Source organism: Lampris incognitus, chromosome 1 (genome assembly GCF_029633865.1).
Source record: "Lampris incognitus isolate fLamInc1 chromosome 1, fLamInc1.hap2, whole genome shotgun sequence".
Classification (NCBI taxonomy): domain Eukaryota; kingdom Metazoa; phylum Chordata; class Actinopteri; order Lampriformes; family Lampridae; genus Lampris; species Lampris incognitus.
Window position 1 is genome coordinate 10647291 of NC_079211.1, and position 21003 is coordinate 10668293.

General features: G+C 47.0%; 1 protein-coding gene across 1 annotated transcript in view; it reads right to left on the reverse strand.

Annotated features, from left to right (window-relative positions):
- Positions 1-21003, reverse strand: part of slc44a1b (solute carrier family 44 member 1b) — a 42056-nt gene that overhangs the window by 20517 nt on the left and 536 nt on the right. Inside the window, exons 2-4 of the mRNA XM_056284307.1 lie at positions 19082-19171; positions 16619-16761; positions 1697-1833 (exon numbers count right to left, since the gene is read on the reverse strand). Of these exons, the coding sequence (XP_056140282.1) occupies positions 1697-1833; positions 16619-16761; positions 19082-19171 (370 nt within the window). The remainder of the gene's footprint in view (positions 1-1696; positions 1834-16618; positions 16762-19081; positions 19172-21003) is intronic.

The following is a 21003-nucleotide window of genomic DNA, read 5'->3' on the forward strand; positions in this document are numbered from 1 at the left end:
TGGAGCAGCCAAAAGAACAAGAAGAATGATCAGTGCTGCAATGAATGCTTTAAGGTTAGCATTTCAAAAAACAGATCTCTTCATATGCAGATAGAGTATAAAGAGATACGTGGTGGACAGTTGACTGTTTGCTCTACAGGCTGACCACATTAAGAAGCAAAGCTTCATACAGGACATAACAGGGGAGCTTCAGTCCTGCTGAAAGGAGATCTGCCATCTTGGTTGAAGGACAGGGTAGGGTGGCACCAGGCAGAGGTGGCACAGGGCTTAATGCCGTCTTTGTTAATGTACTCTCCACAGGAGACTGCACACGCTCGCGTGTGTGTCTGTGTGTGCGTGCGTGTGTGTGTGTGCTGCATGTTAGAAAAAGATGGAATGACTGATAGTGGATGAGGGAAGAAGAAACAAGGAGTCAGAAAGAAACAGTGTGTGTGTGTGTCTGTGTGCACATGTGTATATATACACACAGTGGGAGAAAGGACAGTATTATTTGACAATGGCGTGCAAGGTCACGGTTCTGTTGTCGTTTGTGTGAAAATGACCCGTTTGCCTTTAGGAGGGACAGCAGACTATGAATCACCATGAAGTCATGTAAGACTGGCTCAGTCAGCCAACCGATGACCTCTACCTCTGTCTGGACCTCCTTACAGCTGTCCGCTGACTAGACAACTAGTTTGTCCGAGCGAGCAAACTGACGCTGAAGGTGGAGAACTACCACAAGTCCGACACAGATTAGTTCTGGCTATAAGCTGTACAAGTTAATTTGGGTTTGCAGTGCTGTACAATATTGCTTACTCTTTCAGGTAGAAAGCAACAGCAGTGGGGCGTGCGGGTAGTATAGTGGTCTATTCCGTTGCCTACCAACACAAGGATTGCTGGTTCGAATCCCCGTGTTACCTCTGGCTTGATCGGGCGTCCCTACAGACACAATTGGCAGTGTCTGTGGGAAGGAAGCCGGATGTGGGTATGTGTCCTGGTCACTGCACTAGCACCTCCTCTGGTCAGTCGGGGCACCTGTTCGGGGAGGAGGGGGAACTGGGGGCAATAGCGTGGTCCTCCCACATGCTAAGTCCCCCTGGCAAAACTCCTCACTGTCAGGTGAAAAGAAGCGGCTGGCGACTCCACATGTATTGGAGGAGGCATGTGGTAGTCTGCAGCCCTCCCCGGATCGGCAGAGGGGCTGGAGCAGCGACCGGGATGGCTCGGAAGAGTGAGGTAAATGTACAATTGGGGAGAAAAAGGGGGGGGGGGCAACAGCAGACTGAATGTGTAGAGAGCAGTTATCAGTGGGTAACACCATTCTGGAAAGGATGAAAAAAGTAAAGGTTCTCTCCTCTTCCTCCAGGATCCTTTTAACTCTCTCATAGATCAGTGTCAACCCACAGCCACTGTCAGAAATGTAGAGGTGATCTTACACATAGTGTAGTTCTGTTCTTGTTCTCCCAATATGGCAGCATGTCCATCAAGACAATTGGGAGCCACTCTGTGAACTTTCCATCACGGGATTCTATAACTGCTCACTGCTGCGACTGCTCACTCCTAACAGGACCTGCCATTTAAGTGTCGCAACCAAAATAACCTACACATGTGAGTGTTGCTCAGGTCACGTCTTCATAATATGGTATGCAAGTATACCACTCACCGACCCTTCTATCATTATACAGGAACATCAACAGACCGGGGAATGTCAACTCACCATTAACCATGGCAAAAGACTTGAGGTCCTGGTAGGTCCGCATCTCTTCGCTGGGGCACAGCGACACGCACACAGCCAGAGATCTGATTTTCCGCTGCACGATATCAATGTTACAGGGGTCCAGGAAGAAGACATATCTGCAAGGTGAGCAGAACAGAGGAGATCTCAGCGTTAGACAGAATTTGAGGTGTAAGAGCACGCGTCAGATTTGGACTGAGATGAAAACATGATTGAACTTGTGTAAAAACCGCAGAACACACCTTGGTGTTGCCCGCGAGTCATTAAAACAAAATGAGAGCAATGAAAAACATTGATACAGTTTTGTTTGACCATTATTCCCCCACCCCTCCCTTTTTCTCCCAATTGTACTTGGCCAATTATCCCACTCTTCCGAGCCGTCCCAGTCGCTGCTCCAACAACCCCTCTGCCGATCCGGGGAGGGCTGCAGACTACCACATGCCTCCTCCGATACACGTGGGGTCGCCAGCCGCTTCTTTTCACCTGACAGTGAAGAGTTTCGCCAGAGGGACGTAGCGCATGGGAGGATCACGCTATTCCCCCCAGTCCCCCCGAACAGGCTCCCCCAACTGACCAGAGGAGGCGCTAGTGCAGCGATCAGGACACATACCCACATCTGGCTTCCCACCCGCAGACACAGCCAATTGTGTCTGCAGGGACGCCCGACCAAGCCGGAGGCAACATGGGGATTCGAACCGGCAATCTCCGTGCTGGTAGGCAACGGAATAGACTGCCACGCCACCCAGACGCCATGACCATTGTTTTTTTTTTAACATTGGAACTTTCCAATTTCCCACCCACTTCTTTTCATTGCACAGTGAGACGAAAAATGAGATCCGATCACAGGGTGGACACAACGCATTCAGCAAGAACTCACATAAATGCAAAGGGCCTGGTTAGACTGCTAATTCTCCAGATAACAAATCCAGATACAGACGGCACGACAATACCAGGTCTCAGAGACTGGCTTACAGATAAACAGACATCGTTTGTTCACCCCCCCCCCCAAAAAAAAAAAACAATCAGAAGAAATTCGGCAGAATGTCAGAATGCCTGTTGTGTGTGTGACTTTGAAAAACAACAGAGTCCTCAAGGATCTCAAACCTACATAGTTGCTCCTTACGCTGCACACCAGCCAACAACAGTCTCTTATTCATGCAGACAGGATAGAATACAGTGCAATGGACAGGGAGGGTTGGCTGCTGGTATTGGCACTGGTCCACCAGCATTCGGGGGGGGGGGTCAGGGACAAGGAAAGTATTATAATGGATGGATCCTATCACCAGGGTGGGCGACTGCCTCAGACTGGTTATTAGCTAGGGTATGGGCAGTAAGGCACACACTCACTCTTACTCACACACACACGCACACACACACACACACACACACACTGCAGGTCAAATGGAGACATGCAGACCAACAGCAGTGACTGACTGCTGTTGACATGGATGTCTTACAGAAAAATCAATGCTCGCCTGGTAACAATAGCAGGGAGGCCATGGCGTCTGTGTGTGTGTGAATGGGGTGAGGCCGAGGCCCAGATGACTCATGATGGGCTCTCAAGAGTGAGACAAAGAACATGGACATTCAGCTTTCTGGCTTCTGGACCCCCCCCCGCCCCAACCCCATGCTGAAAACCGTCCACAAAACAAAGAATCAGCTGAAGGCTGAAAGAGAGGGAAGAGAAGAAATAAGGCTGGAAGGAAAACGCCGCGAGAGTTATGGTCTGCAGAGAAAACTCCCAGAATTCCTCTTGTTCTCCTGCTGGGAGTGCAAAAAAGCTAGTGTAGAAGAGTGGAAGAGAACTAAATTCTTAAAAAGAGAACTTTACAATTTATATGTACTCATACAAGCCAACTGAGTATGCACCACAGTATTCTAGACCGGTTTCGCCTTAATTTTGATTTAATTATTTTTTTATAATTTCAGTAATTATGACTCAGATAAAGCCCTCTTCTGGTCTCGCATAAACCAGACTTGGTCTAATATAAAATTAGAGACTGCCATATTTTAGGTCAGGAAAGTTGACCATCCTCCCCCCAAACATGACTTAAAACTGTTGTCCTCATCATTAGGATAAATGAGTGGCTCAAAATTAGGATTACAATAGAAAAAATTTGATTTTCTAAATTTGCCTATTTGCCTTCATTGTGAAGTACTTTTGTCTATTCCCAATGCAAATTACACATGAACAAGAAGAAGCAACACTTCCAAAAACTTGACAAATCCAAGTTTAGCCTGAGCCCTGCTAATGAAATATAGATGGAAAAAACAAGTTAAGACTTCATGTTTAGTCCTACTGCTGGGGATGAATGCCCGCTGGTGTCCCAAATCCCAGTTTACTTAGTAGTGGGTTGAATAAGACATCCATCCATACCAGACAAACATACCTGGACTCTGGTCTTTGCCAACTCACCAGCATTAAAGCAGCTTTTAATCGACCATGTTCAGCTTCTCTTTCCATTCCATTTTGCAGCCAGAGCAGATTTTAATATTTCTGTTTGATATGATGAATAGCGCGAGGAACCCCGCTCTCTGGCTCTGAACCGCTCATGTGAAATTAATAAAACACATTCTCTCAGCGTGGACATCTGATATGCAGCGAGTCCTGCGGTTAGACACATATTAATGCTGCTTAAATTAACTATATTTTATTTATTTTATTTTTGGGGGATCCCCCCCCTTTTCTCCCTAATTGTATCCGGCCAATTACCCTCACTCTTCCGAGCTGTCCCGGTCGCTGCTCCTCCCCCTCTTCCGATCCCGGGAGGGCTGCAGACTACCACATGCGTCCTCCGATAAATGTAGAGTCGCCAGCCGCTTCTTTTCACCTGACAGTGAGGAGTTTCGCCAGGGGAACGTAGCACGTGGGAGGATCACACTATTTCCCCCAGTCCCCGCACAGGCGCCCCGACCGACCAGAGGAGGCGCTAGTGCAGCGACCAGGACACACACCCACATCTGGCTTCCCACCCGCAGAATTGTAGTCCACTGACTTCCGGTTTCTACTGCAGCGGTAGAAAGATTTACCCGTAGGTAACATGGGGATTCGATCCGGCGATCCCCGTGTTGGTAGGCAACGGAATCGACCGCCACACCAGCCGGACACCCTCAAGTTAACTATATGATGAGGAAATATCGACCTTTTCTTGCCATTAGCGCTGTACTTAGCATTAGCTAAATCCACGGGAATCCTTCGCACGTCGTGTGACCTTGTCGGTTAGAACGCTATGGGGTTGAACAGCACAGTGGCGGGAAACCTCACAGGAAGCGATGCGTTGGATGTAGCCAATCAGGAAGATAAACGAAGCGCCGAAGAGGATGCGACGGGACTCCCATTTGTACGCCATTTCACCCGGGGGTTAACATAAGATAAGGTTCGGTTAATATTAGCGTTGAGTGTTAATGTTATGATTGGGGCCAGTCGGGGCTGGGGTGGGAGTTAAGCTTAAAAATGATCAGGTTAAAATGGCGTCATCCGGGCGATATGGCGTACGAGTCCCGGATGTGACCGTAACCGTTGTAGCTGAGGGGATTCATTCGTCTATTCCAAAGGAACAATTTTCCGACTTCCGGTGATAAAATGGAGTACGCGCAGACTTATCACAAAATCAGAGTTGTACCCGGTAAAGCATTTTACGCATTAAAGGATTTAAAAGAAGGACTTGTAAGATCCCAATTCACGCTGAAGTCGCACCATTTCTACTTGAGAAGTAAGCAAACCACGTCATGTTGTACCGTGTTGTCATAGCGTTAACAATGTCTGTACTTTATCTCAACGTTTTATGTACAGCTGCTAATAAATTGAAAATGTTGTTAATGTAATTTAAATACTTGCACGTTCACAAAAAGAGTAGAGGGTTGTTTACCTGTTTACCTGTACATGCACCGGTCATTTCCACATGCGTTTGATTTTTATTTATTCCCCTTTTAACTAGCGTGACCGAGTGATAAACTGGCCTTTCGCAAAGCCCCGCCCCCCTTAGTTACTGTTGCTATGCCCGTCAAGCATTTCAGAACTATCCAGGAAGTAGCCGGAAAACACCAAAACATGAAGGAAGAAATCAGCGCATTGTGTGGGTAAAAGTAACAGTAATAATACGTTAGCTGTATTAGCTATCAATAATAGCTAGTAGCTAGCTTAGCTTGGAGCAGACAGGTATTTTTGTTGATTCTGGATGGATTAAGCTGGCCATGGGGTCTGCTATACTGCCAAATCTATTGCCGACATTGCGCTTCTTGCGTTCTGGGTTTCGGGAAGGGAAAGAAAATTACACCCCCTCCAAACTTTTCAGATATCTAGGATCCGATTTGCAGATCCCATAGGCACACCGTTTCAGCATTTTGTTGTGTGTTTGAAAGCTTGACGGACCGTTGCTAAGGTAGGATTGGACAAGCACCGTTCTGGGGCGGTACTTTGCAAAAGGTCAATTCTGGGAAGTGGAGTTCACCCCCCCCAAAAAACAACAACAACAACAACGTTTTATTGTGGCCATACATGGCTGCAAAAGTGCACACTTGCCTTCCCTCTCTGTAATCTATCCATCCATCCATTATCCAAACCGGGGATGCTGGAGCCTATCCCAGCAGTCATTGGGCGGCAGGTGGGGAGACACTCTGGACAGGCCGCCAGCCAGTCCATCACAGGGCCCACACACACACACACACACACACACACACACACACACACACACACACACACACACACACACACACACACACACACACACACACACACACATATTCCCACCTAGGGACAGTTTTTAGTACGGCTGATTCATCTGACCTACATGCCTTTGGACTGTGAGAGGAAACCGGAGCACCCGGAGGAAACCCACGCAGACACGGGGAGAACATGCAAACTCCACACAGATGACGACCCGGGAAGACCCCCAAGGTTGGGATACCCCGGGGCTCAAACCCAGAACCTCCTTGCTGTGAGCCGACCGCGCTAACCACAGCACCACTGGGACGCATATCTTTCGCATTTCTTACCTCTCTTTAACATAAATATAAATTTAAATAACAATTTTAATATAAAAAGCAACTAAACCCTAAACCATTTCAGTGAGTTTGCTGACATCTACAGGTATAAATAAATAAATATTATAACCTTATAGTATTTTGTTTTTTTTTAATTGCAATTACTTACAGAGAGAAGAAGGATTGAGATTCTAAATGCTTGGTAAATCAGATGGCAGCAATGAAATGTTATTTAGGAGCGTAGTTAAGAAAATAATGAAACTTATTAAAAATATCTATCAGTAATACTGGCTGTGATATTATTCGCTATTGGATCAAATCAAAAGAAAATTGTGACTCTTTGACTTAATGTTAAGTGCACTGCATTTTATAGGGAAATTCCGCTGCTTATTTTCTGTACGTCACACACATTCACACCTAGGGACAATTTAGTATGGCCGATTCACCTGACCTTTGGACTGTGGGGGGGAACCGGAGTCCCCGGAGGAAACCCACACAGACATGGGGAGAACATGCAATAATGTGTGTGTGTATGTTGGCCCTGTGTGATGGCCTGTTCAGGGTGTCTCCCCACCTGCCACCCAGTGACTGCTGGGATAGGCTCCAGCATCCCTGTGACCCTGAGAGCAGGATAAGCAGGTCGGATAATGGATGGATGGATTTTCTGTATGTCCAGTAAGTGCAAATCTTTTAAAACATGACCACTTTGGAGCATTTCATTCTGACAGAGAAATCAACTTTGCCCTATCAAGAGAGCTGTTCCTACATGTACCAGAATGTATTGCGCGATAGACGACCAAACTAAGACAGTTAGCTATAGCGAGGTATGGCTAAACAGACAATATTGGCAAGTATTGTGTATGTCATGGGCTGTGCAAAGTGTACGACTGCACAAGGCCTCGCGCCTGGCCTGCAATCCTGCAGTTGTATTTTTTTAATATATAATTTTTTTTTATGACTGTTCGTGACCCAACATGCTTTTAAAATTAAATTCATGTGTGTCAGTTCTGTTATGCAGAGTCAAGGTCACATGAAAAAAAAAACAGGATTTTTCATTTTCGATAATGTGTCATTTACGTAGAGAGGAGAAGGGGAAACGACGTCGTCTGCATGAGAGCACAGCCGATTTCGTAAACACAAGTCAGGTGCTGAGAAAAGGGGGAAAAATTAAAAAGGAGGAAGAATTTCATAAATCACTGCTGGGATCGCTGGGATTTAATTTGTCAACACTTCCAGAGGTGTGGTAGATGAGCAGGTGTCCAAAGCTAAAGGGTGGATGTGAGTGTGACCATAGGCGATATGTAATGACCAGTCTGAAAAATGATCTAAAATCTGAATGAAATGTAGACAATAGACCTGAACCAAAAGTTTTACAGTTGATTGTTTTTACCTTTGGACAACTATAATAGCAAAAAGTCATGGCTGAGAGTGTGCGTGATGATGCTGTATTATTCTACTTGTTAAAAATGTATTGCACCCAGATTACGCGTGCAGTAGAACTAGAATACCTGCATGCAGTAGAACTTAGAATAGCTATGTGTGCATGACCATGATTCTTCTCCTGGATCGCCCCCTTGTCGTGGTGGAGAAGCTTTGCGTGTACTATTGATCCCAAGAGCTATGCCGTGCGGAGCTTGGCTCTTGGTAGGGTCACCCGAGGTGGATAGGTCAAGGGGGAGGTTCCACACGAAGTGTGGTCCAACAAAGACCTCAACAAAGGAACTGGCGGAAGATAATGCCAGTGAAGGCGGACGAAGGATGCAACAGAGGGTGGTCCCCAATCGTCGTGGTTCTCCATGCCATTGGACTCTGGCCACCCCCTATCAAGGAGCGTGTGGTGGCTGCAGGCGAATCAGCCATGACATGTAAAAAGCTGACACGTGCAGGTGTCATACCGCAAGGATACCCACAAGGACCTAGGAGGACAGCAATACTCGACCCCAAGTAACGGCCGATGATGATGATTCATGCGCATGCATGTCAATGAGCAGGGCCTTGAATGTCAAGTTCACATAGGGCCTCGCCACCCCCCTTGCGACGGACCTGGCTTTGATTAACACATGGAAATAAGGTCAAAAATCATCGGAATTGGGAGTGTCCGGGTCACATGGCGGTCTATTCCATTGCCTACCAACATGGGGATTGCTGGTTCGAATCCCCGTGTTACCTTCGGCTTGGTCAGGTGTCCCTACAGACACAGTTGGCTTTGTCCGTGGGTGGAAAGCTGGATGTGGGTATGTGTCTTGGTTGCTCCACTAGCGCCTCTTCCTCCGGTCTGTCGGGGCAGCTGTTTGGGGGGGGGGGGGAATAGCGTGATCGTGCTACGTTCCCCTGGCAAAACTCATCACTGTCAGGTGAAAAGAAGCGGCTGGCGACTCTACATTTATCGGAGGACGCATGTGGTAGTCTGCAGCCCTCCCGGGATCGGAAGAGGGGGAGGAGCAGCGACTGGGACAGCTCGGAAGAGTGAGGGTAATTGGCCGGATACAATTGAGGAGAAAAAGGAGGGGAAAAAGCCACAAAAAAATAAAATCGTCAGAACTGCCCTTTAATGCACAAAATGTGCTATGTAAATAAAGTATGAGTGACTGATCAAACTACAGTAACAGACAAAGCCCAGTTCACTGGGCTGCACTGCCATCTCGAAGTGAGCAGGAATCGGCTGATATATTTGTACATCACTTCTGATTGTTGGATGTTGACTACAGGTTTGATGCTCGGTTCTCATTACTTCTGATTGGTGGATCTCATTGTTGCCTGTTGGGCCTGTATTGCTTAAAATGGACGAGCTCGGTGTTGTAAAGTGATGAAATGTTGTAATAAACAGATTTAAAATTTAGTAAACAATGAGAGACTCAAACCTCCCTCAGTTTAATATCTAGTGGAGGCAGAGCAACCCTCCTGCAGCTAAAAATGATTTGAGGGGAATACAAGTATTTTTCTGTTGCCTGCTGATATGAAATATTTGGCTCTATCCACACGCCCACACGTTTTCATTTTTTTTATTTCTTTCAAGCAAGATGTGAAAAGCCCCTGAAACGTTTTCATCTCACATGCAACAACATCTACTGACACATTTTCTTTCACATTCAACATTTTTTCACTTTAAATGGCTGTCGTGGCAGTTATTTAATCCCACTCTGACAATAAATGAGGAGCGAGACGGGGCGCCCGGGTAGCGTAGCGGTCTTTTCCGTTGTCTACCAACACTGAGATTGCCGCTTCGAATCCCTGTGTTATCTCCGGCTTGGTCGGGCGTCCCTACAGACACAATTAGCCGTGTCTGCGGGTGGGAAGCCGGATGTGGGTGTGTGTCCTTGGTCGCTGCACTAGTGCCTCCTCTGGTCAGTCGGGGTGCCTGTTCGGGGAGGAAGGGGAACTGGGGGGAATGGCGTAATCCTCCCACATGCTACGTCCCCCTGGTGAAAGTCCTCACTGTCAGATGAAAAGAAGGGGCTGGTGACTCCACATGTATCGGAGGAGACGTGGTAGTCTGCAGCCCTCCCTGGATCAACGGGGGGTGGAGCAGTGACCGGGACAACTCGGAACAGTGGGGTAATTGGCCGAATACAATTGGGGAGAAAAAAAGGGGGGGGGGAATCCAAAATAAATAGATAAATAATGGGGAGTGAGATAAAAATCTCTTAGTGTTATCACACTTTAATATATTCATGAAAGCACAAAGCAATAGATACTTAAGTGCGCGCCCTGATCTCCGAGCACCACTCCCTTTTAGACCTCGCAGCCCAAATGTACTTATTGTCACGATCACAATGGTATGTAACCAGAGTTTCTCCCTAATCCTGTTTGGAGGAAGTAGCTCATCTTTATTGCTGGACTGTAATCCTGATGGATAACAGAACTTACTCAAAGAGTTCATAGGTCAGATCTCCTCTCGTTCTTATCTTCCAGCTCGTAATTCTCCAGGGCCATTCCTTCAGACCTTGTTACGCTCAAATGAGCTTCCCTGTGCTATCAGCTAACAGCTAACAATAGGCCTTTATTAGCTCATATGGAGAAGACACTTTGTAACACTACCTTTGTTCTGCTACAGTACACGAGCCTGAAGCATCTATCCAAGCAATATAGATGGCAGAAGAATTGCTTTCACAGTGGCCATGATATAAAAACTCTAGTCTTTAGAAAGATGGTGAGAGCGTGATCGAGCAAGCTCCACCTAACGAGTGAACAATCTGAATGACTACCTCGCAGCATGCAGTTTCCTCCCACCGTGACGAGGAGGAGGTGGAAACTGACAACTGGTCCCCAAGTCGGCTGCATTTTAGTCTCTATCATGATGTTTAAGGAGAAAGGGGCTTTGGCTGAACTGATCCCAAAGTGTCTTTGGGACTTGTAGTGAATGAGGCACCGCTAAGCTGTCCAGATTAACCCGGTGAACTGGTTGTCCAGCTGGCAGCTCGCTCTGACCTGCTGACAGCGTGTTGCCCTGTGCTACAGTTAACCTCAGAGTCACTATTATTATTGTTAGATGAGGGTTATGTTTTGAACTGGGTTTGTTAAAGGTGGAAAACAGGGTGGTGCAAATAGTTTAGCACTAGAAACACCAAGACAGCTGATGGACTATGCAATTTAAATTCCAGCATCACTGCAAATGCAACTTTCCTTCTTTGGTGACCATTTTCTAAATATGTGAGATTTAAGGGAAAAATTATGATGGAGGAATGATGCTATATCAGGAAAGATTTAAAGGGACCTACCCATGACTCTGAACGGGCAAGTGACTGGCCAATCAACTTGCCCTGCATAAACTTTTTCTGGCTCCAGGCCATCAGTTGTGTCGGACACTGGCACTCACACCTGTCATCATGAAGTGTTTCGAGGGGCTAGTCAAAACCCACATCACCTCACTGCTGCCTGACACCCTGGACCCACTACAGTTTGCCTACAGGGCCAACGGGTCAACAGATGATGACATCACCCTCCACACTGCCCTCTCCTGCCTGGAATAGAGGAACACATATGTGAAAATCCTGTTCATCGACTACAGTTCAGCATTCAACTCCACCGTGTCCTCTAAGCTGGTCACTAAACTCAGATTTTGGACTCAACACCCTAACCCTGTGCACCTGGATCCTGGACTTCCTGATGGGTAGACCAGAGGTAGTGAGGATGGGCACCACTACCCCCTCCACACTGACTCTCATCACTGGAGCCCCACAGGGCTGTGTGCTTAGCCCCCTCCTATATTCCTTGTTCACGCATGACGGCATGGTCACACACAGCTCAAACAAAATTAAGTTCGCTGATGACGCCACCGTCATCGGCCTCATCACTGACAACGATGAGACAGCCTACAGAGGTGAGGTGAGAGTCCTGACATCATGGTGCCAGGACAACACACATATGTATAGTGTATGTATGTATGTATAGCGCTTTGAGTGGCTGTTACAGCTAGAAAAGCGCTATATAAAATGCAACTTGATTGACTGATTGATGAAAACACATTGCAGGAGTGGGTGGTAATGGTCAGAAATCCAGCAGGAGTGGGATTAAGAAAACAGTCCCCTGCAGGGCTCTATACTATACCACCATATAAATGCGACTTACACACCGAAGCGACTTATGTTGTTTTTTTCCCCTTCACAACAACATGTTTTTTGCTGAGTGAGACTTATACTCCGGTGTGACCTGCAGTCCGGGAAATACAGTATGTTACACTCGTATGTAGTATACACTACATACTTTAATTATGTAGAATTTACTAAGAATTTTGATTGACCCTATTAGAGACACAAGTAGAGACAGACAAAAGAGGTAGAAAAAAGCACAAAGGAAGGCGAGAGCAGGTTGATTGACAGCTGTGTAGAACCTTAATTGCATCCCATGACAGCTGCTTCCTTGGTGGACTCTGGCGTCAGGTGGAGCGCTGCAGGCTACTAGTCAATCAAAACCCTGCATCATCTGTATTGGGATGTGTTGTGTGTGTGTGTGTGTGTGTGTGTGTGTGTGTGTGTGTGTGTGTCCACCTCTGGCAAGCAAAAACACACACACACACACACACACACACACACACACACACACCACCACCACCACCAAAACAGGGTTTAATCACTGGTGATTTAAGAAATGGGTGTGCATGTTCCTGTGCGTGTGCCTGAAAGGTACGTGTGTGTGTGTGTGTGTGTGTGTGTGTGTGTGTGTGTGTGTGTGTGTATTTTTGCCTGTGTTGACGTGTGTTTGCGTATCCTTGTATGCGTGTGTATAGTCGTGTATGTGTGAGTGTGTACGTGTGTGAATGTGGGAAGCCTGTTGATGTGTGTTAATGAAGCTCATAATTGCTGTTTAATGTGGTGAATATAGAGCCGCCAAGCTAACTGCTAGCCCAGAGAGAGCAGAAAAGGCCCTGAGGACTTGAAGGAGCTCAGGTCAATCTGTTTTCCTGTGTCTGAAAACTGCCCCCCCCGCCACACACACACACACACACAAATTTGGCTTAAGCAGTAAAAACACATGCTAGCAGTACACACTCATCCCTCCATTGTAAATTCCATCCAAACCGTGCATTTCATCATCAGCAAATCAAGTTAAATCAAACTTTCCTGTATTTGTGTTATCCTGTTTATGTTAGCTACACCACCTTTGTCACATCTGGTAGAAATCACTTCCTTTGTTCGCACCAACAGACATAAATGGAGATTGTTAGCATTGCTAGGGCTTGGTTGTTCGGAGGCATTAAGATAATCGAGTAAAGACAGTGGTTCTCAATTAGGTCCTTGGGTACCACCAGTGCTGCTGGTTTCCATTCTACCCAGTCTCTAATCACATTCACCTATTGTTACAGTTATTCCAGGCTCCAGTCAGGGAGGTTTTATGTCCCAAATGCAATGAAGGCTCTAACTGACATGCATTATTTGACACGCCATATTTGATGCTTCCATGATGCATTGCTGGCTGGATATTTGCAGAAAGACACACCATTTTCACCAGCAGAAACTCACAAAAAAGTGCAGCATTTTGTACGTTGAGTCCTCTGTTGATACTCCAAAATCAAGACAGGTAGAGGCAGAAACACAAGAGAAGCATCTGACACGTGAGTTTTGAAGTAAACTTAATCGTTTAAAATGTACGAACGCACGCCAAAAACATTAAAACTGCCTTGATGCTCCTACTCTGAACTTGTCTTTGCTGCCCTATGTGGTCATTCTTCATATTCAGGCATGTTTAGTTATACATAAAGAGATGAAACGAAGGGCCGTCCAGGTAGCGAAGCAGTCTATTCCGTTGCCTACCAACACCAGGGTCACCAGTTTGAATCCTCGTGTTACCTTCCACTTGGTCGGGCGTCCCTACAGACACAATTGGCCATGTCTGCGGGTGGGAAGCTGGATGTGGGTTTGTGTCCTGGTCGCTACACTAGCGCCTCTGGTTGGTCAGGGCACCTGTTCGGGGGGGGGGGGACTGGGGGGAATAGCGTGATCCTCCCATGGGCTACGTCCCCCTGGTGAAACTCCTCACTGTCAGGTGAAAAGAAGCGGCTGGCGACTCCACATGTATCAGAGGAGGTATGTAGTAGTCTGCAGCCCTCCCCGTATCAGCAGAGGGGGTGGAGCAGCAACCGGGACGGCTTGGAAAATAGGGTAATTGGGGAGAAAAAGGGGGGAAAAATCCCCCCCCCAAAAAAAGAGATGAAACGAAGCTTCAAGGCAGTAAAATGAGGACTTTTTGTAGTCCGAGTTGCTCGATTACTAGTGATAACCCTACTTACATTTATTCAACAATATATATTCTAGTAGGAATTACAAGTTACCGGAATTTATTATCATCATCATCATCATCATCATTATTCTTACTCCACAGCGACAAAACTGTGCAGTGGAGCAAGACTGGTTGTGTTTTCCTGGTGAACTCGGACTGAACACAACAGAGCAGCTTCACGGCTCACTGCAGCCGTTTCACCTCCACTTTTCTCAAACATCAGCAAGACACCCAACGCCTGCATCACAAGACACAACCAACCAACCGTACGCCTCCATCTGACGGAAGGGGGCGGGGCATGAGAGAGCTGGGAAGGGGGTGATGTGGGGAAAAATAAAAGGTGTCAGAAAAAGAGGTCAGGAGAGAAATGGAGCAGGAGAAGGGATGAGAGGAAGTGTGGTGAAAGAGAGACAGAGAAAGAGAGAGACCGAGAGAGATTTCGACCCAGTTATGTGTGCAAGTTGTCAGGTTTTGTGACTGCATCTCTCTGGGTAACAGCAGACAGGGTCTCCCCAGACACCCCTCTGTTCCCAGAAATCACAGCATCTCCCTCTTAAAGTTGCACATAAGAAAAAGGGAAATGCAAATGCCAAATTTCCTTAATGAAAGAAATTCAAACTGTTACGCTCACTTGACATGGGAAAGTTAAAAATTGAGCATGTCTATTATGAGAAGATGCATTCAAGGGTGATGGAAACGGATTTTTCGAATAAATAATGACATTGGGGATAAAGTCATTTGCTCATCTTTAAACAGTGTGGAATTAGGGCTGGGCGATAAGAGTCAAAATCAAATACCATGATTTAGTTGAATAAATACCTCAATATCCCCCTACCAGAAGCTGTCTGTGTCACTCCTAACTGCTCTCACAGAGTTGCCCAGTGGACGACAGGGGAAGGCTATATGTGAACTGGGTTGTTCCCAGTGGCAGGGAGGTGCATGACTGTAAACCAGAGTGATTCTGAAGGAAAACATAGTCGACAGAGTAATTCCCCGTCTGTTGTAATGTCCACTACAACTTACACTATCCATCCATCCGTTAGCCAAACCGCTTATCCTGCTCTCAGGGTCGCGGGGATGCTGGAGCCTATCCCAGCAGTCATTGGATGGCAGGCAGGCAGGGAGACACCCTGGACAGGCTGCCAGGCCATCACAGGGCCAACACACACACATTCACACCTACGGACAATTTAGTACAGCTGATTCACCTGACCTGCATGTCTTTGGACTGTGGGAGGAAACCGGAGCACCCGGAGAATTTAATTACCTGGAGTAGTGTAATTAACTTTCACTAATTTACATTAATTAAACATTTAGAATCCAAAAAAGTCAGATTCTGCATCAGTAATTTGGAGCCGCCTTGACATCGTCGTCACGTAGGTTCTGAAAGAGCTGGTACCGATGAACCAGCTGTCTCTCAGCATTAAATACACATTGCTCAATATGAAGGAACCAGACTGCCAGGTAAATGAAGAGGGCTTAAATACCGGCCTGCTCCTGCCCCCCCCCGCCTGGGGGGGGGGGTCTTTGTGTGCTCATGTAAGTGGCTGAGTAGGTAAAGTTAACTGTGCTGACGGTGGATCCCTACAGCTTTCTTTATTTTCCATATCGTCGGGCCTTGGTGACGTATACCGAATCTGAAACACTCATAGAAATCCAAAGGGTGTACACACGTACATCCTTCAGATCAATCTGGGCAGGTTACGAGAATCCTGCAGCTGACCAGTCCTGTGATGCGAGTGCTTCTACATGTACTTCCTGTGCCAGTACCACTTCACTTGACAGCCTGCTAACCGTCGTGGCTGTGGTTGCTATAAATGACAGACGTCACAACCAACTTTACATGGTCGAAAAGTACATACCTATACAGGCCTTGGGTACCATTGTACGTAACGGCTTGCGACGCTGGCCATCTTTTTCTGTGCTAGTAAGGATTACGAAGACCCTTTCTGACCAGTTGACAGTCTTGAATAGTGTAACATGACCACAGGCTAAAAGCAACAAATGAAACGTTTGTTTCGGATCAAAAAAGTTTCCATGAAACTCAACACCAGGAATCCTCACCCTGTTCTTTCTTATTTAGTCCGATTTGTTCGTGTGGTGTATTTCAAAATCTATAAAGGCCATGTCTATTAAAACCATGTTTGAGCGACACATTCAAGGGGGAGGAGCCGAACAAAAACACAACAAAAAAACAAGACTCACTTCCTGTCGGTGTGGTCTAGGCCACTGAGTCGGACGCCCTCAATTTGCTCGTTGCGCTGGCCGCAGGTGTTGCCGTAGCTGTCATACCCGAAGACGAGGCGCGCGGCGCCCCCTGTGACGACGGTGAATCCACAGATGCTGCCCTGCAGGAGATACAAGCCGCTGTTACAAGAACAACACACCGCTGGGCCAGAAAGAGTGACCTGTGATATTCTTACAGGAGTAGTGCAATCGTTTCTGTACAGTACATACTGCTCACTGTAAGGCTACACTCTGAGATGACATGCCGCATTATGTTTGTTGTACAGTTTATAATGTGAGATAGTATGTGAGGTGTCCTCGTCATTTTTATTTATTCTATTTTTATTTTATTACTTTATTGATCCCCGTGGGGAAATTCTTCCTCTGCATTTAACCCATCCTCGCTGTGTAGCTAGGAGCAGTGGGCAGCTGCCGTGCGGCGCCCGGGTACCAACTCCAGTTCGTCTTGCCATGCCTCGGTCAGGGGCACAGACAGGAGTATTAACCCTAACATGCATGTCTTTTTGCTGGTGAGGGAAACCGGAGCACCCGGAGGAAACCCACGCAGACACGGGGAGAACATGCAAACTCCACACAGAAAGGACCTGGGATGACCTCCCAAGGTTGGACAACCCCGGGGTTCGAACCCAGGACCTTCTTACTGTGAGGTGACAGTGCTAACCACTGTCCCACCCCAATGTCATGTATCCTGAGTGTTGTCCTGCAGGAATGTGGAGCGCTGTATGTTGCAGCACAGATGTTCATAGGGATCGGTATAGAGTACAGATCACAGCACAGGCCACATAAACATATATAAGAAAGTTTCCCCATTGGGCAATAAAGTTAGCCAAGAGGTCACACATTCTACCAGAAAAGGTTGATATGCTGATTTTCCTACAACATTTTTGTAAAAAGCCTGTGTCAACCAATAATAGCAATGCTTCACAGCTGTTAGTTATGATGCTGTTACACATATGTTGACGTCTGATTTTTACGGACAAGAAAACATTCTATTTATCAAATATGTTGTTGTTTTCGATATTTGGCAGCAGTTATTAGCAATAATAAGCATTTTTTTAACACCATGACAAAAAAAAGGTACCATTAAGCAGTACTGTCAAGCACCAGTATTGATAAGAGGCACCGCTGTCATTACCAATATTTTCTGTCCAACCCCAGATAACTAAGACAAATCCTTGTGTATCCTTACACTGGTGCCTGAGGCAATTCTGATTCTGTCAGCATTTCACTTCCTGCCGAGTTTGGCATGGCTGCCCACCAGCCTACTCTGGCAGGCCGACTACTGCAAAGCTAAAGGTCATCCTCGGCTTTAAAAATGTATAATTTGCTGATGAACTAGTGCAAGCAGAGGATGTATTCTGCAGCTGCTTGTTGAATTATGTTTGACTTGTCCTGCGTTGCTGCGGTGGAGAGCCAAGTGGCTCGGGATCAGAGCCTCGATGATTTAGCCGGAGTTGTGTCTTAACATCCTACACTGCTCTCCATCGAAGTTAGGGAGCGATCTGTGTGTGCGTGTGTGTGTGTGCGTGTGTGTTGTGCATTTCAAAGACTATTTTGTGTGAGCGTGTGCGCCCGCTGACGTGCACGTGTATGAAATCTCAGCCTCACAGCTAGTGGCGGAAGAGCCTTCCTCATTTATCATTCATCTTTTTCATCCCGATGCCTTTAATCTCCAGACTCTCCTCTGCTCCAGCCTGACCCGAGGACAGTTCCTAACCAGTCCGTTCGCCCACGCCACCGCGCAAGAGCTGCAGGAATCTTCCACGGCGGACTTTTAACGGGTCTGGAAACCTCCGCTTTATCGTGATGAGAAGAAGGGCGAGCGCTCCGCACGCACTTTTGCAGCCGCCTGAATTTAACGGTTGCTGGCGAGGCTTCATGAAAGTCAGTGAGTCTGAATTTTTTTTTTTTTTTGTGTGTGTGTGACCTTGACCCTAAAGGAAGCTGATATTGACAGGGGTGGGAGGTGTGCAAACTATCAGGAAAAACAGAAGCAATGCACCTTCACTCCTTCCTAATTAGTGCGCCCGCCATTAAAACTCGCTTGTTGGAGCACAGATTTACCTTTTTTAATTATTTGTGTGTGGGGAAATTAGTATATCATAGCAGCCGATGCAAAACACCCAAGTGTGTGACCATGTTCTGTTCACTAATCAGAAATGAATGTACTGTTGACCAATCACACTGGCCCAGGCCACCTTTAAATTGTATTTTAAAATATCCAATATCACTTATCGTCGTCTCAGCTATGAGAGACATTAACTATATTTATGGTCCAAAAAGACATTTTGACCCGGACAGAGCACGGGTCGATTTCCCAAAATGGTTGTGACGTGAAAGGAAGGCGCCTCGTGCGCCCCCCGCCACGGGTCTTACTGTGGTGGGTTGGACCGGTCAGGGTCCGGATCCGTCGGGACTCACCATGCCCACGCAGAAGACGGTGAAGAGAAGGAACCAGGGCAGGTCCGTGCAACTGCGGTCCTCCAGCGGCCTCCATTCTCTCTTTGTCCTCTGGAAACCGACAGAAGGAAAAACACCAGTCACCCCCCCCGCTTCTTTCTGGCCGGGCGACCTGTCCGTCAGCCGGCCGCCGAGACCGCCGACGCACAAACGACACTGAAAACACGACGCCGCATTTGTTGGCGAATTGCGAGAAGAAGAAAAACCCACAGCGACGAGATGCGGGCGGAAATGCCCTCCGCCGCTCGTCTTAAAAAAAAAGAGAAGAAGAAGAAGAAGAAAAGAAACAAAGAAAGAAGCCCTCCCCGTGCCGGGTCCGAATACCTCCACCGTGTCTCCCGAACCACCATTTCACTATAAAACGGCTTTGTCATTACATTCCCAACACAAAGTGCGCACACACACACACACACACACACACACACACACACACACAGATATATATATTTCAATAGCGGATCACACGTTTGTCTTGGCACAAAAGTGATGGAATCGCGCTCATTCGCCGGGAACGACGAGGTGTTTGTTTACTATAACGATCCGGGTTATTCCTGCTGCCCCCCCCGCTCGCAATTCTGCACGAAACCAGAACACCTCCATACACTCAGCCTCGTGCCACCGTGACAAAACGGCCTGACTCGATATAAACACACACACACACACACACACACACACCCATATGGCATACGTTTCAGCCACAGCATAGCACGTCCATGAAAGGCCTGACTGTATATAAATACATATACTTGTGCATATAGCTGCACACGTAGCCTATGTCCATAAAGGCCTTGCTATATATCTATATATATATATACACACACATACGTGTGCATATGTCTATATATATATATATATATATATATGTGGCTCCTTGTGCGTTCAGCACTGGAGCAGTAATTGGATTAACCCGGTGCACGCACCGCAGGCTGCCCCATCTAATCTCTGCACGGCGTTATCCATCCACGCATCGATGTATTGTTGGGTTTTATCCACGGAGCCGCGCAGTCGGTCGGTCCTTCTGCACGATGCAAAGGTGCACGGTGGGGTTTTTTTTTTTTTTTTGGCAAGGGCATGAGGGTGGAGGAGCGGAGCGCGCTGTCTTACCTCAGTGCTACCGCAGCATCCCATTGCAGGCGGGGGTTGGGTTTGCCGAGAGCTAGCGGCTACAGCAGGGGGGGAAACAAAAAGCCAAACTCGCGGGGAGTTGACGGTGTAGTCTCTATGCGTTTACCCCGCATGAATTGCGCAGCGCCGAACGAGAAGAGTCTCTGTAGGCGGGACCCCCCCCCCCTAAAAACCAAAAAAGAGGGTTAGATCGACGCTAACGGAGAAGAAAGCCGTTCGCGATACATGCTAGTTTGCGCCTCCTTCCTCCAGGTACGCTGAGGGATTAATAACAGTCCCGGGATTTGTCGCACCACACTTCCTGGTGGATTGTGCAGGTGCAGCCGGAAGAGGGATGTAGCGTCCGTTCCTGTCACTGAGCATGCGCGGTTGGCGCGCTCATGACCGGAGGATGGAGGAGCCCCGTTACTCCCGATAAACTTTATTTTGTATCGAAATAAAAAAAATCATGCGTTCGCCGCCAACATGAATTGTCGAAGTAAAAAGCCATGAAACGGATCAAATTTTGGAAAACAACTTTTAAAAATGATCTTAAATAGTCAACGTATGAGAATCCCTGAGCTGTTATCCCACGTATTTATCGTCATTGTCTTCTTCTTCTTCTTCTTCTTCTTCTTCTTCTCGTGTTTTCCCCTCTTAAGGCCTCTGGCTCTTCACTGTTAAACGCTTTGAACGCAATTATAAAGGTTATGTTATTAGTTTGTCTGTTTTCAAATTTGAATATTAATAAATACAGGGCAGAAAACGTCAAAATGTAT